Source organism: Venturia canescens, chromosome 6 (assembly GCF_019457755.1).
Source record: "Venturia canescens isolate UGA chromosome 6, ASM1945775v1, whole genome shotgun sequence".
Lineage (NCBI taxonomy): Eukaryota > Metazoa > Arthropoda > Insecta > Hymenoptera > Ichneumonidae > Venturia > Venturia canescens.
In genome coordinates, this window is record NC_057426.1 from 3,036,472 (window position 1) to 3,050,840 (window position 14,369).

General features: G+C 38.8%; 3 protein-coding genes across 6 annotated transcripts; 2 read left to right on the top strand and 1 right to left on the bottom strand.

Moving 5' to 3' along the window:
- The first annotated feature begins 1,478 nt into the window (after positions 1-1,478).
- On the top strand, positions 1,479-4,503 carry LOC122412192 (katanin p60 ATPase-containing subunit A-like 2). Its single transcript, XM_043421581.1, has 7 exons — positions 1,479-1,633; positions 1,767-1,837; positions 1,937-2,396; positions 2,514-2,682; positions 2,810-2,922; positions 3,046-3,251; positions 3,999-4,503. Exons 1-7 carry the CDS (start codon positions 1,568-1,570, stop codon positions 4,387-4,389), a joined length of 1,476 nt encoding a protein of 491 aa, XP_043277516.1. The 5' UTR covers positions 1,479-1,567; the 3' UTR covers positions 4,390-4,503.
- Positions 3,145-6,341, bottom strand: Smn (survival motor neuron). Of its 2 annotated transcripts, XR_006261304.1 has the most exons (7): positions 6,118-6,341; positions 5,711-5,893; positions 5,402-5,516; positions 4,909-5,203; positions 4,714-4,784; positions 4,478-4,613; positions 3,145-3,281 (listed from the first exon to the last, which is right to left on the bottom strand). XR_006261304.1 is itself a non-coding variant. In XM_043421589.1 (6 exons), exons 1-6 carry the CDS (start codon positions 6,160-6,162, stop codon positions 4,558-4,560), a joined length of 765 nt encoding a protein of 254 aa, XP_043277524.1. In that variant the 5' UTR covers positions 6,163-6,341; the 3' UTR covers positions 4,415-4,557. The 2 variants fall into 2 exon arrangements, 1 of the variants encoding a protein (XP_043277524.1); XM_043421589.1 differs by lacking the exon at positions 3,145-3,281 and having other exon boundaries at positions 4,415-4,613.
- An 86-nt stretch (positions 6,342-6,427) lies between these two features.
- Positions 6,428-14,334, top strand: LOC122412190 (polycomb protein Sfmbt-like). Of its 3 annotated transcripts, none has more exons than XM_043421575.1 (10): positions 6,428-6,954; positions 8,252-8,544; positions 8,750-8,984; positions 9,058-9,263; positions 9,629-9,832; positions 9,932-10,196; positions 10,398-11,134; positions 11,393-11,648; positions 11,811-12,166; positions 12,278-14,334. In XM_043421575.1, exons 1-10 carry the CDS (start codon positions 6,933-6,935, stop codon positions 12,605-12,607), a joined length of 2,904 nt encoding a protein of 967 aa, XP_043277510.1. In that variant the 5' UTR covers positions 6,428-6,932; the 3' UTR covers positions 12,608-14,334. The 3 variants fall into 3 exon arrangements, with proteins under 3 accessions (XP_043277510.1, XP_043277511.1, XP_043277512.1); XM_043421576.1 differs by having other exon boundaries at positions 8,765-8,984; XM_043421577.1 differs by having other exon boundaries at positions 8,276-8,544.
- Positions 14,335-14,369: the final 35 nt, after the last annotated feature.

A 14,369-nucleotide genomic window follows, 5' to 3' on the forward strand; every position in this document is an offset into this window, starting at 1 on the left:
TCACTCCAAAAACCCGCCACAGCCACCCCATGCCACCCACGCTCCTGCTCAACGAACGCTACGCTTCTGTGACTAGCGCGAAAATATCCGAAATATCGAAATAACGAGATAAAAAATATCGCAGCCTTGATTACTGGTGCACTTGTAAAACGACGATTAAGGAGAAATGTAAACTGAGAACGAGGAGGGTCGGGTCGGTGTTCGACCTCGACGATTTCCTAGCCTGCCTGGCTTCGGGCGAAGTCAGTACTTGGATGGGTGACCGCTCACCCATGCGCCCATGGAGCTCTGAGCGAGGAGGCAAATTTTCTGAGACGCTGAGACGGCCCTGAGCAGGGGAAAAAGCAAAAATATCGCCGACTCCATCGGCCGGGTTTTCCATAGTTTCCCTTGGCCCTCGTGCAAATGCGATGCAGCAGTGCAGCACGAAAAAGTGGGGGCTCTTACGGAACAGAAAGAGTGGGAAGAGGCTCGATCCAAGCGGGGGAAAAACGGCGTTGAAACGACTCGAATACGCGCAGGAACAATAACCATCGAAATGAAATATGAAACGGAGAAAGAATTTGTGAAAACAGCACAAAATATCAATCATTTTCCTCCGATTTGTCATTTTCCACCTCAATTTATTTGCCGCCCGCCGCGCCCTGGGCATTCCTATCGTTCGCGGACCGAAATGCATTCAATCTTTTTCGACAACGTGAACGCGATAAATTCACGACGCATACGCAGTTGTCACAGTATCGAGGTGTGCCGTGAAATTTCGTACGGCGAGATAACATTTTACGTTAGTCCGGCAATCTTTCGGGCAATTAAGAAAATCGCATTTGGATTTGATCCGTGATTGACGCAACGAAAGGGCTCTCGTTATATCAACAATTTAACGTCTGAGCGATTGAAAACAATATTTTTCAATGCGTCATCGTCATTTTGGTATAATGTTCGTTTGACTTTTACTAATTCTTCATAGAAATATCAAATCGCTATGTTCACCAGAGTATATTTTAAAAGGACAAATGAAATTTTGAGAAGCGTAGGTCGTCTCAATATTCCAAATAGTCGATAAAAAATTGGAGTGCAGTTGAACGTTTTTTTTAAATGATCCCAATTAAGGAATTGGAATGCGGGTCCAGCGACCTCCGGAGTTAATTAGAGCAGCCCCGAGCGAGGCAAACCTTTGGTTCGATGATCGTTGAGCACCAGCCCTCGCGTCAATCGTTGACCGTGAGGCAATATTTCAAAAGCTCTGCTAATCATTTTCGTTTGCATTTGATTCTCTTGTGACCGGTTACCAATTCCAACGAAAGCCATCTGGCGGATGTTCTCTCGTACAGCAGCGGTTTGTTGTTTGAAGTTTCGTTGCATCGCGCCCAGCACACGTACGTATGTATGACGATACAACAATGCATTTCTTCATGTTGATAGCAACGGCTTAGCAACGGTTGGTTAACCCCCTCAGTGCCCTCTGATCATCCGTCCTGCTTCGACTCCAACTGTTATTTAGACAAGAACAAAAACATTAATTAAAATTTAAAAGTTCAAATGAATATTATCTCGTGATAAAATAGTTATGAAAATGGAAGGCTTGTCACTGCAGGCAATGACCAACAGAACGAAAGCCCTGATGCGCCAAAAGGTAGAAAATTCCACAAGATTTTTCCTACACTCGGCTAACAAATGTCACAAGTCGTGACAGAATGACGCAGTTTACGAAAATTCAAAAAAACATTTTTTGAAAAGATTATTTCCAATGCTTTTTGAATGTCCAGGTGGATAAACGTGCCCATGAGCAACGTAGAAATATATTGTACCTCATTGCCGAATTTCTGGGTCAGCAAGGGTACGTTTCGATAAAAATAGCACAGAATATTGCAAAGTGATGAGCAAGGAGTGCGTTTATCATCGGGCAATATTGTAACGAATGATTGATGTACCGCAGATTGTTCAAGTCGTTAGAAGCCCTGACCGAGGAAGGCCAGATCTCGGAAAACTTCGAGATCTGTGATAACATCGACCTTGAAATAATATTTCAAGATTACGTAAACTTTTATCAATCGAGGTTCAACAGGCCGCCTCAAATATGTAAACGCGTGGAAAGTCATTTGTTAAAGGATACTCAACCGAAAGCTACCGCTACCCCGAAAGACAACAAAACGAAAGCAAAAACTAAGACTTTTCCCATCGAGGAAGATCTTTCCGGGCTCGACACTTCGTCGTGTCAGAGCATCGACGCGTTTTCTCTGAGTATTTTACCACTTACGGAGAAGCGGAAAAATAATTGGCGGTCTAGCGATAATACGACGAAACCTGTTTTCGGTAATGAAAAAGTTCTACGGCCTCTGGCTAATTTGTATCCAAGCGGTTCGGAATGGAGAGAAATCGCTGAAACCATAACGCAGGTTAGCTTCAACTTTTAATTGTTGTCAATTAAGAAATTTCGATTGGGCTTGGTCCATTGTTGTGTGGCAGAGAAAACAATTGTTATTTCAATATTCACTTTTTCTATGGCTGAAAAGGACATTGTGATGACGAATTTGAACGTTCATTGGGATGACGTACATGGATTGGAAGATTGCAAAGAATTGCTGAAAGAAGCGGTTGTTTTCCCAACCAAATATCCTGAACTATTCACGGAATTGTTCACACCTTGGAAAGGGATACTCCTTTATGGCCCACCTGGAACCGGTAAAAGATGAATTGACGAGAGCTCTGACCACGAGCCGAAGCAAAATTCCATGTCTAACTGCTGTATTTTAAAAGGATTTGTGAAGTATTATTCAACTGAAATTCTACTAAAACTATAATTAATCAGGTAAAACGATGCTGGCTAAATCCGTGGCAACCGAGTGCGATTTTACGTTTTTCAATATAACGGCAAGTTCCCTCGTGAGTAAATGGCGAGGTGATTCAGAAAAATACGTCCGGGTAAGTCTGCGAAGAAAAATGCTATCCAACTTACAGAGCGATCTCTGGGAAATTGCAGCTCGTGTTTGTGAAAACCGTGTTTTTTCTTTTTTTGTTCTTTTTTTTCTTCATTCTGCCAATCAGGTTTTGTTCGAACTGGCCAATTATCATGCACCATCAATTATTTTCATCGATGAAATCGACTGGATTGCAGCCGGAGATGGAGCTTCCTGTTCCGATAGATCCGAACCAGCGAGACGTTTCAGGGCCGAGCTTCTCTCCAGGCTCGATGGTCTCAAATCCGTTGATGATTCTCATGTTATTTTATTGGCTGCTACGAATGCTCCGTGGTAATACAGCAATCTAATTTCCAAGGGAACCTAGAAAAGATAAAAAGAGTTAATAAGGGAAACGAGAATTTTCAGATGCAAATGAAAAATTGGAACTAAAAGTTCCAGTGATCGAAACAGTATCATTCGAAAAACTTTTGTTATCTCCTTCTCTTGACAGAGATTGTACAGCTATGAAAAGGCAGCAGATTTTTTGAATTAATTTTTTTCAACGTGTTCCTGTTTCATTCGAAAAATCATTCAGCCAACTCGGACTTTTGCAAATTTGAATATTGAATTCATTACATATTCTTTCTGTGTTCGTGCGAGCCTTGCGGGTTTTTACGAGTTCATACCACCACCTTAATCCCACTTGACTGACCTTCGTGTTTCTGTAAAATACCCGGAGGCGTGGCTCGGAGCCACTCTTCTCTGATGCACTGCCATTTGCACGAAAGCGATTACATTAAAACCGTGAGAAATGCGACCAATGTAGACTACTTTTTCATAGAATTTAAGTTGGTTAGCGTTATAAAAAACACTAAAAAATTGTCTCTCACCCACTGATCGATGCGCTCGAGCAGTCACCCACCCTAGCATTGACCTTGCTCGAGACTTAGTGAATTAAAAAATTTAATACCCACGTGAGCAAGAAAATATGAATAAAAAATGAAAAACTCAATTTCTCACACACTGTTGAAGCTTTCTAAATGAAATTGCTTCATTTTTGAACGGATGGAATTTTGGTAATTGGAATATTGAATGCAGGAATTTGGATTCTGCGTTGCTGAGACGATTGGAAAATCACGTCCAGGTGGACGTGCCGAACGAAGCCGTGCGTCGAGAAATATTGGAAATATACACGGCTAAAAGACTTCACAACACGATGGCATTTGCAAACGTGATTGAAAAGACTAAAGGATATTCGAGTGCGGATCTCAAACGTCTTTGCAAGGAAGCTTGGATGCTACAGATGCGACCGGTATGGTCCAAACTGGAGAACGGATTGACGACGAATGTCAACGAATGGATGATCAAAGCTAGCACAATCGAAGATTGTTCGCTACTTGCTGAAGCTACCAACAATATTCTGTGCACAGCTAATCACCTCAAAGAAAAATATGAGAATTGGAAAAAAACTCTAGGAGTGCCGATCTAATGCTAACAATTATCAATTGCGAAGATATAAGAACGATTTTTTAATTTTCTTTTGAACAAATGAAATTTTAACGACGATCTTTTCTTACAAATAAAGAAATCCGTATAAGAATAATGGGGCAGTTGTTTCAGTGTTTTTGTTGATATTTTTTTAAAAGTATTCGATTCATCACTTTTTTCGTTTCTCTTCCAAATGTCGTGCTTGTTTAATGCCGTGATAATATCCTGCGAAACAGACACAAATATTTCTTCATGAATCGTCACATCCAGAATAGTTAAGAGATTCATCATCCACGTACACACAGAAAAGCAAAAATTTTATTACCTGTATGGAAACCACTAATGTACCAGGACATGAGCATACTGGAAAGGGCGTCTGCATCGTTGTCAGGAAGTCTGATAAAAAAAAAAAGAGCTCGGGGTACATTCCCAGTTTACATGAAGAAAATTCAAACTTCAAAATTTTATTTTAGTGAAAACTTGAAAGGAATTTTTGTTTTTAATTTTATTTTGCACCTACTTTGACATTAGCTGCGGAGGTAAAGGCGGTGCCGGTGGCATGATTCCGTATGAGGAATTGAACGTTGAGCCAGAGTTGAAAACATTTTTTGGCATGCTCTGATGTTCATTCTCAAAATCCATCCGTTCCCCTAAAGATCCATTTACTTCTGGTGCATCAAGACCCGCATGAGTCGCTTGCGAACTTTCTAGACTTTCATCAACCACCTGACAATTTTTGTTCTGTTCGATCTGGCTCTTCAACCCGTGAGATTCACGTAGCGTAGACAGTTCTACGATCTCTGTGTTACCATAACCTGAAACAATAGAATTTGAATATAAAAATAAATTAGTAGATCACTTGTAATTTAAATTATTGAAAATACTGGTTTACAAAATATATTGAAGGACTTCAAACAATGACAATCCACCCACAAGAATGAGAACTGAATTTCTTCATTTCTAATAATACATTGGTGATATTTCCAGAATGACAAATATTTCATTATTGTTACCTACGAATGTGACTCGACAAGTTTTAGATTTCTCATACACGTTTGTTACAATGGCTTCGTACTCTTGGCCGTCATTGGCATAAATTGCTCGACAAGGCGAACCCACCGTCCACTTCTGAAAGTAAACATTTTTTATTTATCTGATGAAGAACAATAAACTTGTAGGACTAACCGGTATTTACGTGAAGCCAATAAAACTAAAATTTATTTGGTTTGCTTTGGTCTGACTTGGTTTTTTTTGTACTTGTAGTTTAGAATTTTCTGGGATATAACTGATGTTTACATCAAGACAATAAAACTAAAATTTACCTGATTTGCTTTGGTCTGATTCGATTTTTTTTGTACTTGTGGTTTAGAGTTTTCTGGGGTACATACAAATTCCATACCAATTCGCTTGGCAACTTTGTCCTTAGCCAAATTGATTGCTTTGTCATATGCTTTTATCAGAGCTGTGTCATCCCAAACATCATCCGCCGCAGTAAAATTTGTATCCTAAGAATATTTTATATTTCAATGTCATAGTATTGCTGAGAATATTTGCAACAAGACACTCTCGTATAAATAAAATTACTGTTGGTTAAGAGTGATAAATGTTTATTGAAGAACAGAATTATATCAAAACTAGTTGAAGACCAAAACTGTCGAAATTAAATTGATTAATAACCCCAATCTGGAGTTTGTCATACAATTCTTCAAAGTTTGAGAAATATGAATACCTTTGCTGTTCCCCTGACAAAAAGTACATTGTTTTCTTCTTCCATTGCGTATTTTGAACGATCGTAGAGTTTCACACTTTAGTTTGAGACACCGGGTTGTAATTTTGTGACAAAATGAAAAAAAAATAACTTCCTACATATATTTTGTGGCTCCGTGAATTTGGCCGATTAATTTTGGATTTCCAAAAGATGGAAATCCAAAATACAAAATTAGCGAGCCAAGTTCATGGAGGTGGTCATGGAGGTTGGTGGGTTGAACCTGTTATTTTATTAGTGGTGATTCTATTGGGTGTACATAGTCTATGGTGAAAAACCAGTGCGGTAAACCGGATAAAGAAAACTACTATAGCGTCAACAATTTCAAGTTGAAACGAACAAACATCAATTTTGATCGTAATCAGACGTATTCACAACCGCTGAATTGATAAAATCGCATGAATAAGTGAAGGAAAAAGAGGGTTTTGAAAATTATAATAGTGTTGTGCGTATCGCAAACATCTGCAAATGTGGCGGCAGGGGGGGGTTTAACGGGGGCAAAGCCAAAAGCAGGCTTACCGCGTCGAATGTTTTTGCCCTATTGTTCGGCAATGTCGTGAGTCGTAAGTGCGAGGAAGGTACAACGTTTTTTTTTTACACTCTTTCGTTCAGTGTTGTCTTAAAGCGTGTAAAAAACACCGAGTTTTAATCAAACAAGGATAATGTTTAAAGTTTCGATTTGTATAAAGTGCCCGCGCTGTGAGAGACGGAGATTTCGGTAATAACGGATGTAAAGGGTAGTGTGGGACATTTTAGGGCCCACGGGAGAAACCTTTGTCATGGATATGCAGGCTCCCAATGGTTCGTACTCTATTTTTCTTTTTTCTCTCTTTTTCTTCGTAAACACGTTATTCGAAAAACTTGGATTAGTTGTACCTGCACAAGGGTCGGTCCTTTTTTTCTTTCCGGTGGTCAATACTGCTGTAATCTATCCATTTCATCATACCCTTTAAATCCTTCCTATTTCCAATTATAATCCGCAGATCTAGAATATTTTCGAGCATGTAAAGAAGGTTATAAGCGAAAGTTTTTTTTATGGAGGGGGGAAGGACGCCTGGCGTCGGTTCAAGGAACACGATTCACTATATTTTGGCGCTCGTCTTTGATCAAAAAATCTTTTTTGCTGCTATTTTATTCAGAACAAAAAGCATGATCCGAAGTTTACTCGGATTGCCATACACTATTTAATATTTATCAGAACCACATTTGAAAACGTAGTACGTGCAGTTAATTAACTATCCACTAAATATCATGTGTTGGATCTTCACAACACGAGTCGATCTTTTTTTGTTTTTATAACACATTCCATTCTTTTGATTACCAGCAATATTAATTAATACAGAATCTTGCATAGTAACACTACATTTTTTCGGCTAATTTTCGATTCATTAAAAATTTTCAACTTCGTTTTGTTTTTGCATTAAATTTTCGACTGTCTATATAACTCAAGCTGATACGAGTTTTATTCCCTCTGACGCCTATTATTGTTTTGATAATCATTCATAATAATGTAAGATTCTATTTATTGTCAATTCTGGTCAAAATTCCTGTGCCATGCCTTATTGGTTTTCATAACCCCCCTTTGCTTGAATGTTGCATTATTCAATTCCATGTTCTTGCGAGACCTTGCAATGGTTACATTCCCAGCTGCTCCTACGAATTGTAAGATTGGACAGCATTTACACAATAGCTCAAGGGAACTGTGGAACATCTCTGCCAATATGGCTGCTACATTATTTCCTTGATAGCCACTTTATTAACATCATAAACAACTCAAATAAACCTGCCACTGACTCAGCGATTGATGCACAAACTGGTGTATGGTTCAGAGTTCACCGATCCCACTATCAGTCTGTCTGAATTCTGCGTAGATTAGGAGATCCTCAACGGGATACATTGACAATGCTGAATTGTTGAAGTTTTAAGCTTCTTCTGGTTCCTTTTAGAGATTCTTTGTTAAAATTTTAACAAGGGTTATGGCAGCATGAGTTTTTTTTTCTGTTTCGTCTTTTTTTCACTAATTTTCCATTACTCTCCCAAACCTGGCTTATTATGATTTTGCGGTAGTGGCTTACTATTATTCTGATTTGCAAATCAGGAATGGGTCTTTCTATGAATTCAGTGTACGCGTCCATCCCTGGTATGCCCGAACTAGGGATGGTATGGATGGGCGACATGATGGTTCACGGTGAACCCACCCACGAGCTAATGATGGATCCTCGCCAAGCAGAAAGTCCTTTTTTTGCGCATACAACGCACTCCTTTGATGACATGAGGAACCACCAAATTGCACCCACTACCATGGTCAGATACATGCCCACTCAGTTTCCTAACGAGTGTTCCGAACCAGACGAAGCCATGGAAGCTGTTGATGGCCAGGACATGCAACAAGTAATTTCAGAACTACGAAGAAATCTTCCATTTCCTGCATTTATTTGTATCTAATGAATGTTATATCCAAGTTTCAAAACTACACAGATGAATTGAAATGGAATAAACGTATAACCACGTTCATTGATCCATGCTTAAACAACAGTATATTGATTACAAATGTACTTGAAAATACTTTCAATGTGTCTTATAAATATTACTTTAGGAATACGACCCTCAGGTAGAAGATCCGGATATGAGCGAATATCTAACATTGGAGGATTATATGGGTGACGAGGAGCGAGAACAAGTCGTGAACAATGCAGCTACCCAAACAACACAGGACAATAGAAATAGAAAAATCAAGCCGATAAAACATCCTGGTTTGGTATTGAAAACACCAATCGCTTATCAGCCTCACACAGATCTAAACTTTATTCCCATACGAAAAGATGGAATAGGTAAGAATTTCAACAGCATGGGACTACTTTTTAAGAAATGCCTTCCAGCTTATTAATCTACGATTCTATGCAGCTGTATGCGAGAAATGTGGTGCCATCGGAGTGAAACACGCTTTTTACACGAAAGAACGAAGATTTTGCAGCAGAGCATGTGCTCGGTCTTCGGAACATGCCGCACCTACTGCAGATTCCACTTACAGCCCGTCATACCCGGCCGACCAATCCATTTCACCGAATATTCAACAAATTCCGATCGAAACTAAATCAGTTTTGGAAGATGTGAGTATCATCGAAAAAAATATGTTTCTATAAGATTTTGTGCTTCCATCTTTTCTTTACGAATTTTATTTCTTCATTTTGATAATTTTTGAATCTCGTTAAAAATTCGAATATTCTGAATTTTCAAATGGAACCAATTTTTGTAACATGGTAATAAGAAAAACGCTATCGCTCCGGTAAAGAGTCTCTGGCAGCAACTCGTCATAATATAAATGTACCTGTCTCAGAGTCGCTGCCACGACTCTAGATTCGAGAGTTGCCTAGATACGAAAAGTCTACGAAACAAATACGTGCGTTAGCCTAAAAATTCAAACTGTCGAAAAACGTTTAGAAAATAATTAGAAAATGATCATTATTCATTTAAGAAACAAATAAAGGCAGAAGAAACCGAGTCCGAAGAGTCAATCGTTATGAAAAAGGAGAAGGAAAAAGTTGTAACGGAAACTGTGATGCCAGAAGATCTACCGGTCAGACGAAAGAGAACGGCGGAAATGGCAGGATCGTACGATTGGACACCTCAACTTACCGAACCGGGATTTTGCGCTGCTCCGGTGTCGTGTTTCAAACACGTTAGTTCTACGATCTAACTTTTTCATTCTATATGTTGATGCAATTATTTCGTAACAATCACTTAATATTATTGTCAAAATGATGTTGAAAAATAATAGGCGCCAATATCTGAAATTTGGGACAACATCACGGTCGGGATGAAAGTGGAAGTGGAAAATACCGACTGTGACGAAGTTTGCGAGGCGTTCCCGGATTCTTTTTGGGTCGCAACTGTTTTGAAAATATCCGGCTATCGAGCACTACTGAGGTACGAAGGTTTCGGCCACAATTCAGAAAAAGATTTCTGGGTGTCGTTGTGCTCGAATGACATACATCCGGTTGGCTGGTGCGCGACAATCGGAAAGCCCCTGATACCACCCAATAGTGAGTTACTCTGAAGTCTCAGTCATTTTCGGACATATCCATTAAAAAATACTTGTACACACTCTTGGAGGCGAGAATGGAATTTCCGTTTTCTACAAATAGATTCAAAATCGATTAAATATAAATTCAGTTGCATGCAAAAAATGCACGCGAACGTTAGATACAGCCTCGATTTAAACCATGGACTTTTAAATTCCACAGCAATTGCAAACAAATACAAAGATTGGAAGGATTTCCTGATGCGACGATTGACCGGTGCGAGAACGTTGCCGACTAATTTTTACAACAAGGTAAACGAAAGTATGAAATCACGCTTTCGTTGCGGTCTTCATTTGGAAGTTGTCGACAAAAATCGTATATCTCAGGTGAAAGTAGCAACGATACAAAAGATCGTTGGTAAACGTTTGCACGTAAGATATTACGATTCGGCGCCTGAAGACAATGGTTTTTGGTGTCACGAGGATTCGCCGTTGATACACCCGGTCGGTTGGGCCAAAATGGTTGGACAAACGTTGGACGCCTATCCGGAATATATGGAAAGAATAACGCATTCGAAACTGTGCTCCGACGATTCGACCGAGGGATTATTTCACGTGCCAAAGAATCATCATCAACAATTGGGTTATACATTTCGAGAAGGAATGAAGATCGAGGCGATCGATCCTTTAAATTTATCCTCTATTTGCGCAGCGACGGTTATGCAAGTTCTCAAAGAAGATTATATTATGATAAGGATCGATAGCTACGACGAAGACGCCAGCGGGGCTGATTGGTTTTGCTACAACGTTGGATCACCTTGCATATTTCCCATTGGGTTTTGCTCTCAACATGGATTACCCCTTACACCACCCAAAGGCTATGATCCCACCACTTTTACTTGGGAAAGTTATCTCGCTGAAACCAACGCCATTCCAGCACCGGTTCAGCTATTCAATCGGGTAAATATTAAATGATATTTTGAAAAAAGTTTGTGCATCGATCGCTTCAAATTTTCTCTTCCGAGGCTTTTAATTTTTATGACGATTTTAAAGCTTATTAAAATTATTCTCAAATTTTCCGTTTCCGAAGAAATATTTTCGATTTAAATCTCTTATTCACGTCAGTAATAAATAATTTGATCAGTGAATGAAAATGTTCCACGAAGTTTGTAATTATTCCAGAGAGGAGAAATCTTGAAATTATTGTTAACATTGCAGGAAGTTCCACCACACGGATTTATTGAGGGAATGCGATTGGAAGCCGCTGATTTAATGGATCCGAGATTAGTTTGCGTGGCAACAATAACGAGGGTGATCGGTAGATTATTGCGTGTACATTTTGACGGATGGGAGGATGAGTACGATCAGTGGCTCGATTGTCAAAGCCCCGATATTTATCCTGTCGGCTGGTGTGATCTCGTTGATCATAAATTAGAGGGACCGCGTGTGCTCGTCAAAAACACTAGTCCTACCGGTGAGAATTTTTTGAATTGGTTAATTCAATTGAGCGAATCAGTGACGTTCGTTATTAAAATGATAAAAATATATTTTTCCAATGCTTAAAAAAAATGCCTCTCCTCGCGGTTTCCAATTTTTGCGTAACGTTTATGACGAGCTTTTGTTTATTTTTTCACAGTTAAAACACCAAGAGGCCTTAAACGTAAAACTAAGCGAAAATTGAAAAAAGGTGGCAAATTATCTTGCGCGAAGAATATATTGCATCGACAAAGCGAGCGTACGAGTACGACGCGCGAACGAGAACGAGAACGAGAACCGGAGCCGGCTCAGGGTACGAAAATCGAGAGAGATCGGGATCTCGAGAGTTTGCCAGAGCAAGGAAGTAGAGAACCGGAAACGGCGCAGGAACCAGCTGGTCCTGATCAAACATTACCAAGTCCTACCAGCGGACAGGGTCAATCTTTGAACGAAACGCAGAGCGAAATTCAGAGTCCACCTCCGCCCAAAGAAAGAACCGCCACATCGTACATAAACGTTAGTTTTTATCAACTTACATTGAAAATTATCTGAATTTCGGTTCCTGATAATCCATAGAAATGTCTATTCAATTCGTAAATTTCATTGTTTTTTATTTATTCTTAAAAGGTTACATCTGCGAGTGGGAAATACATTCCAAGGTTAGCTGATGGACTGCATAGAAATTCGGAGAACGGTGAGCTCGTTCCAGCGGAATGGAACGTATTCGACGTCGCACAATTTTTACGGGTTAACGATTGTGCGACATACTGCGACAACTTTAGCAAGAGAAAAGTTGACGGTAAAACATTACTTGTATTGACCAAGGACCAAATAATAGATCTGACGGGTTTCAAGGTCGGGCCATCCTTGAAGATATACGACCTCATTCAACAGTTGAAAATCAAAGTGAATCCGGCTCAGGAAAGATTAAAATTAGGACTGAAAAAATCGTTATAACGTCGGAGAATGAACAGTCACGTTAGTTAACATGACGATTGGTGAGTTCGGAATATCGGACTAGAAAAAAGGATGAGAAATGAAGAAAATTCAGTAAAATAAGAATGAAAAGAATGGAGATAGGCGATTAGGTTAGATCTTGAATTTACAGGTAAGGCGTGTGACTACGTTTAAGTTTCAGTTTACGATCTGTGTAATTAAACATTTTGCCATTGTTTCATTTTTATAATCTTCCGCAAGTTTTTTATGCGATATCGTAAACCCGGTTTCGGCGTATCAACCAATTCATAACAAGAAAAATAGTTTGAAATTTTTCGTTTTCTTTATAAGAAAGAAGGTCCGAATACGAATCATTTCTCACAATAAAAAATTCGAACGAAAAGAAAACAGACGATTGTCTTACTTTTTTTGGGGCGGACTTTTTAGTTGTGAAAATAAAACGATACTGACGATTCTTACGGAACATATTGATAAATACAATCGACGATTTTCATAAAGAGTTCGTCATTAAAAAAAGGGGGATCAGCATCGCGGCATTATAAAATATTGGAAGTGATTTCGTCGAAAAATAAATAAAACTTAATTTCGTAACCGTCGAGCACTCGTCCATTATAGAAGAAAAATTGATTGAGGGAGAGTCACAATTGTTATCGGAGCGTATCAATTCATCGAGCTGATAGATATTTGGTACCATTACTGTGAATCACATATTTTTAATGACAGGAACATACGAATTTAACCAATCTTATTCGAATTAGTTTTATTAAGCTGAGTTATGATATGACTTATTTGTATTTTCCAAGTGTTGCTCTTATTTTTAAATACCAGTGTATGATTGCGTACATTACACCCGAGTGCAGCCACATAAACAAACCCATGCACGACATATGTATATATAAATATTAAATATGCAGGGTGTCGTACGACGATTGTTACAAAATGTGAAGTTATTAAATATCAGGAGTTAAAATCCCAGTAGAAGAGTCTAGAAACGTTTTTAGTTGGTGAATTCGCTCATCGAGAGTAGTGTCTAAACATGTGGGTATAGAGCAAAATGATCCAAGACCAATTTCGCAGCACGTTAAATTTCATACGAATAGAATTTCGACCGTTTTTCTCTATTTTTTTCTTAGTTGAAAACGGCTTTACAAAAACGGTCCCATGGACTTTTGCTCTATTTTAAATCCTTGCCACGTTACGTGCGATGAAAAGACCTTTATCTTTCGTATTCGCTAATCGATTAAACACTGCTGGATTTTTCTTGGCCAGATTTCGATCCTGAACTTACGTTAAGAATTTGTACCCTCAGGAGACACCCTGTGTACATATTTTATGGACGCGTGAACTATTTTTAAAAAATCAGCATCCCCGGATTAGCCTCTGAAGGAGAAGAGGCTTATTTTTTCTTCAACTCGCAGTTTTTGCTTTCGATTAAATAGAAGTGAATGAAATGCATTAGTTATTTACGAGTTAAGATAAATGCTGCAATAATTTGTCTTCGGTTAACAACAACAATGAAACATTGTTTGACTCGAATGAGCTCAGAATCACACGAAATTTTTTGTACTGACTTAACAACTTCGAGAGCATTTTTTTTTTTAGTTCATTGAGAAAAATGTATGAAATGTATTACAAATTTGTGCAGTGATTTTTCATAAAATCAGTGATGATTTTCGATTGTTGAAAATTCGATTGTGAAAAATCAATAAAATAAAATAACAAGCGTCGATTGAAGTGCTCGTCGATAAGAAAATATGGCAAT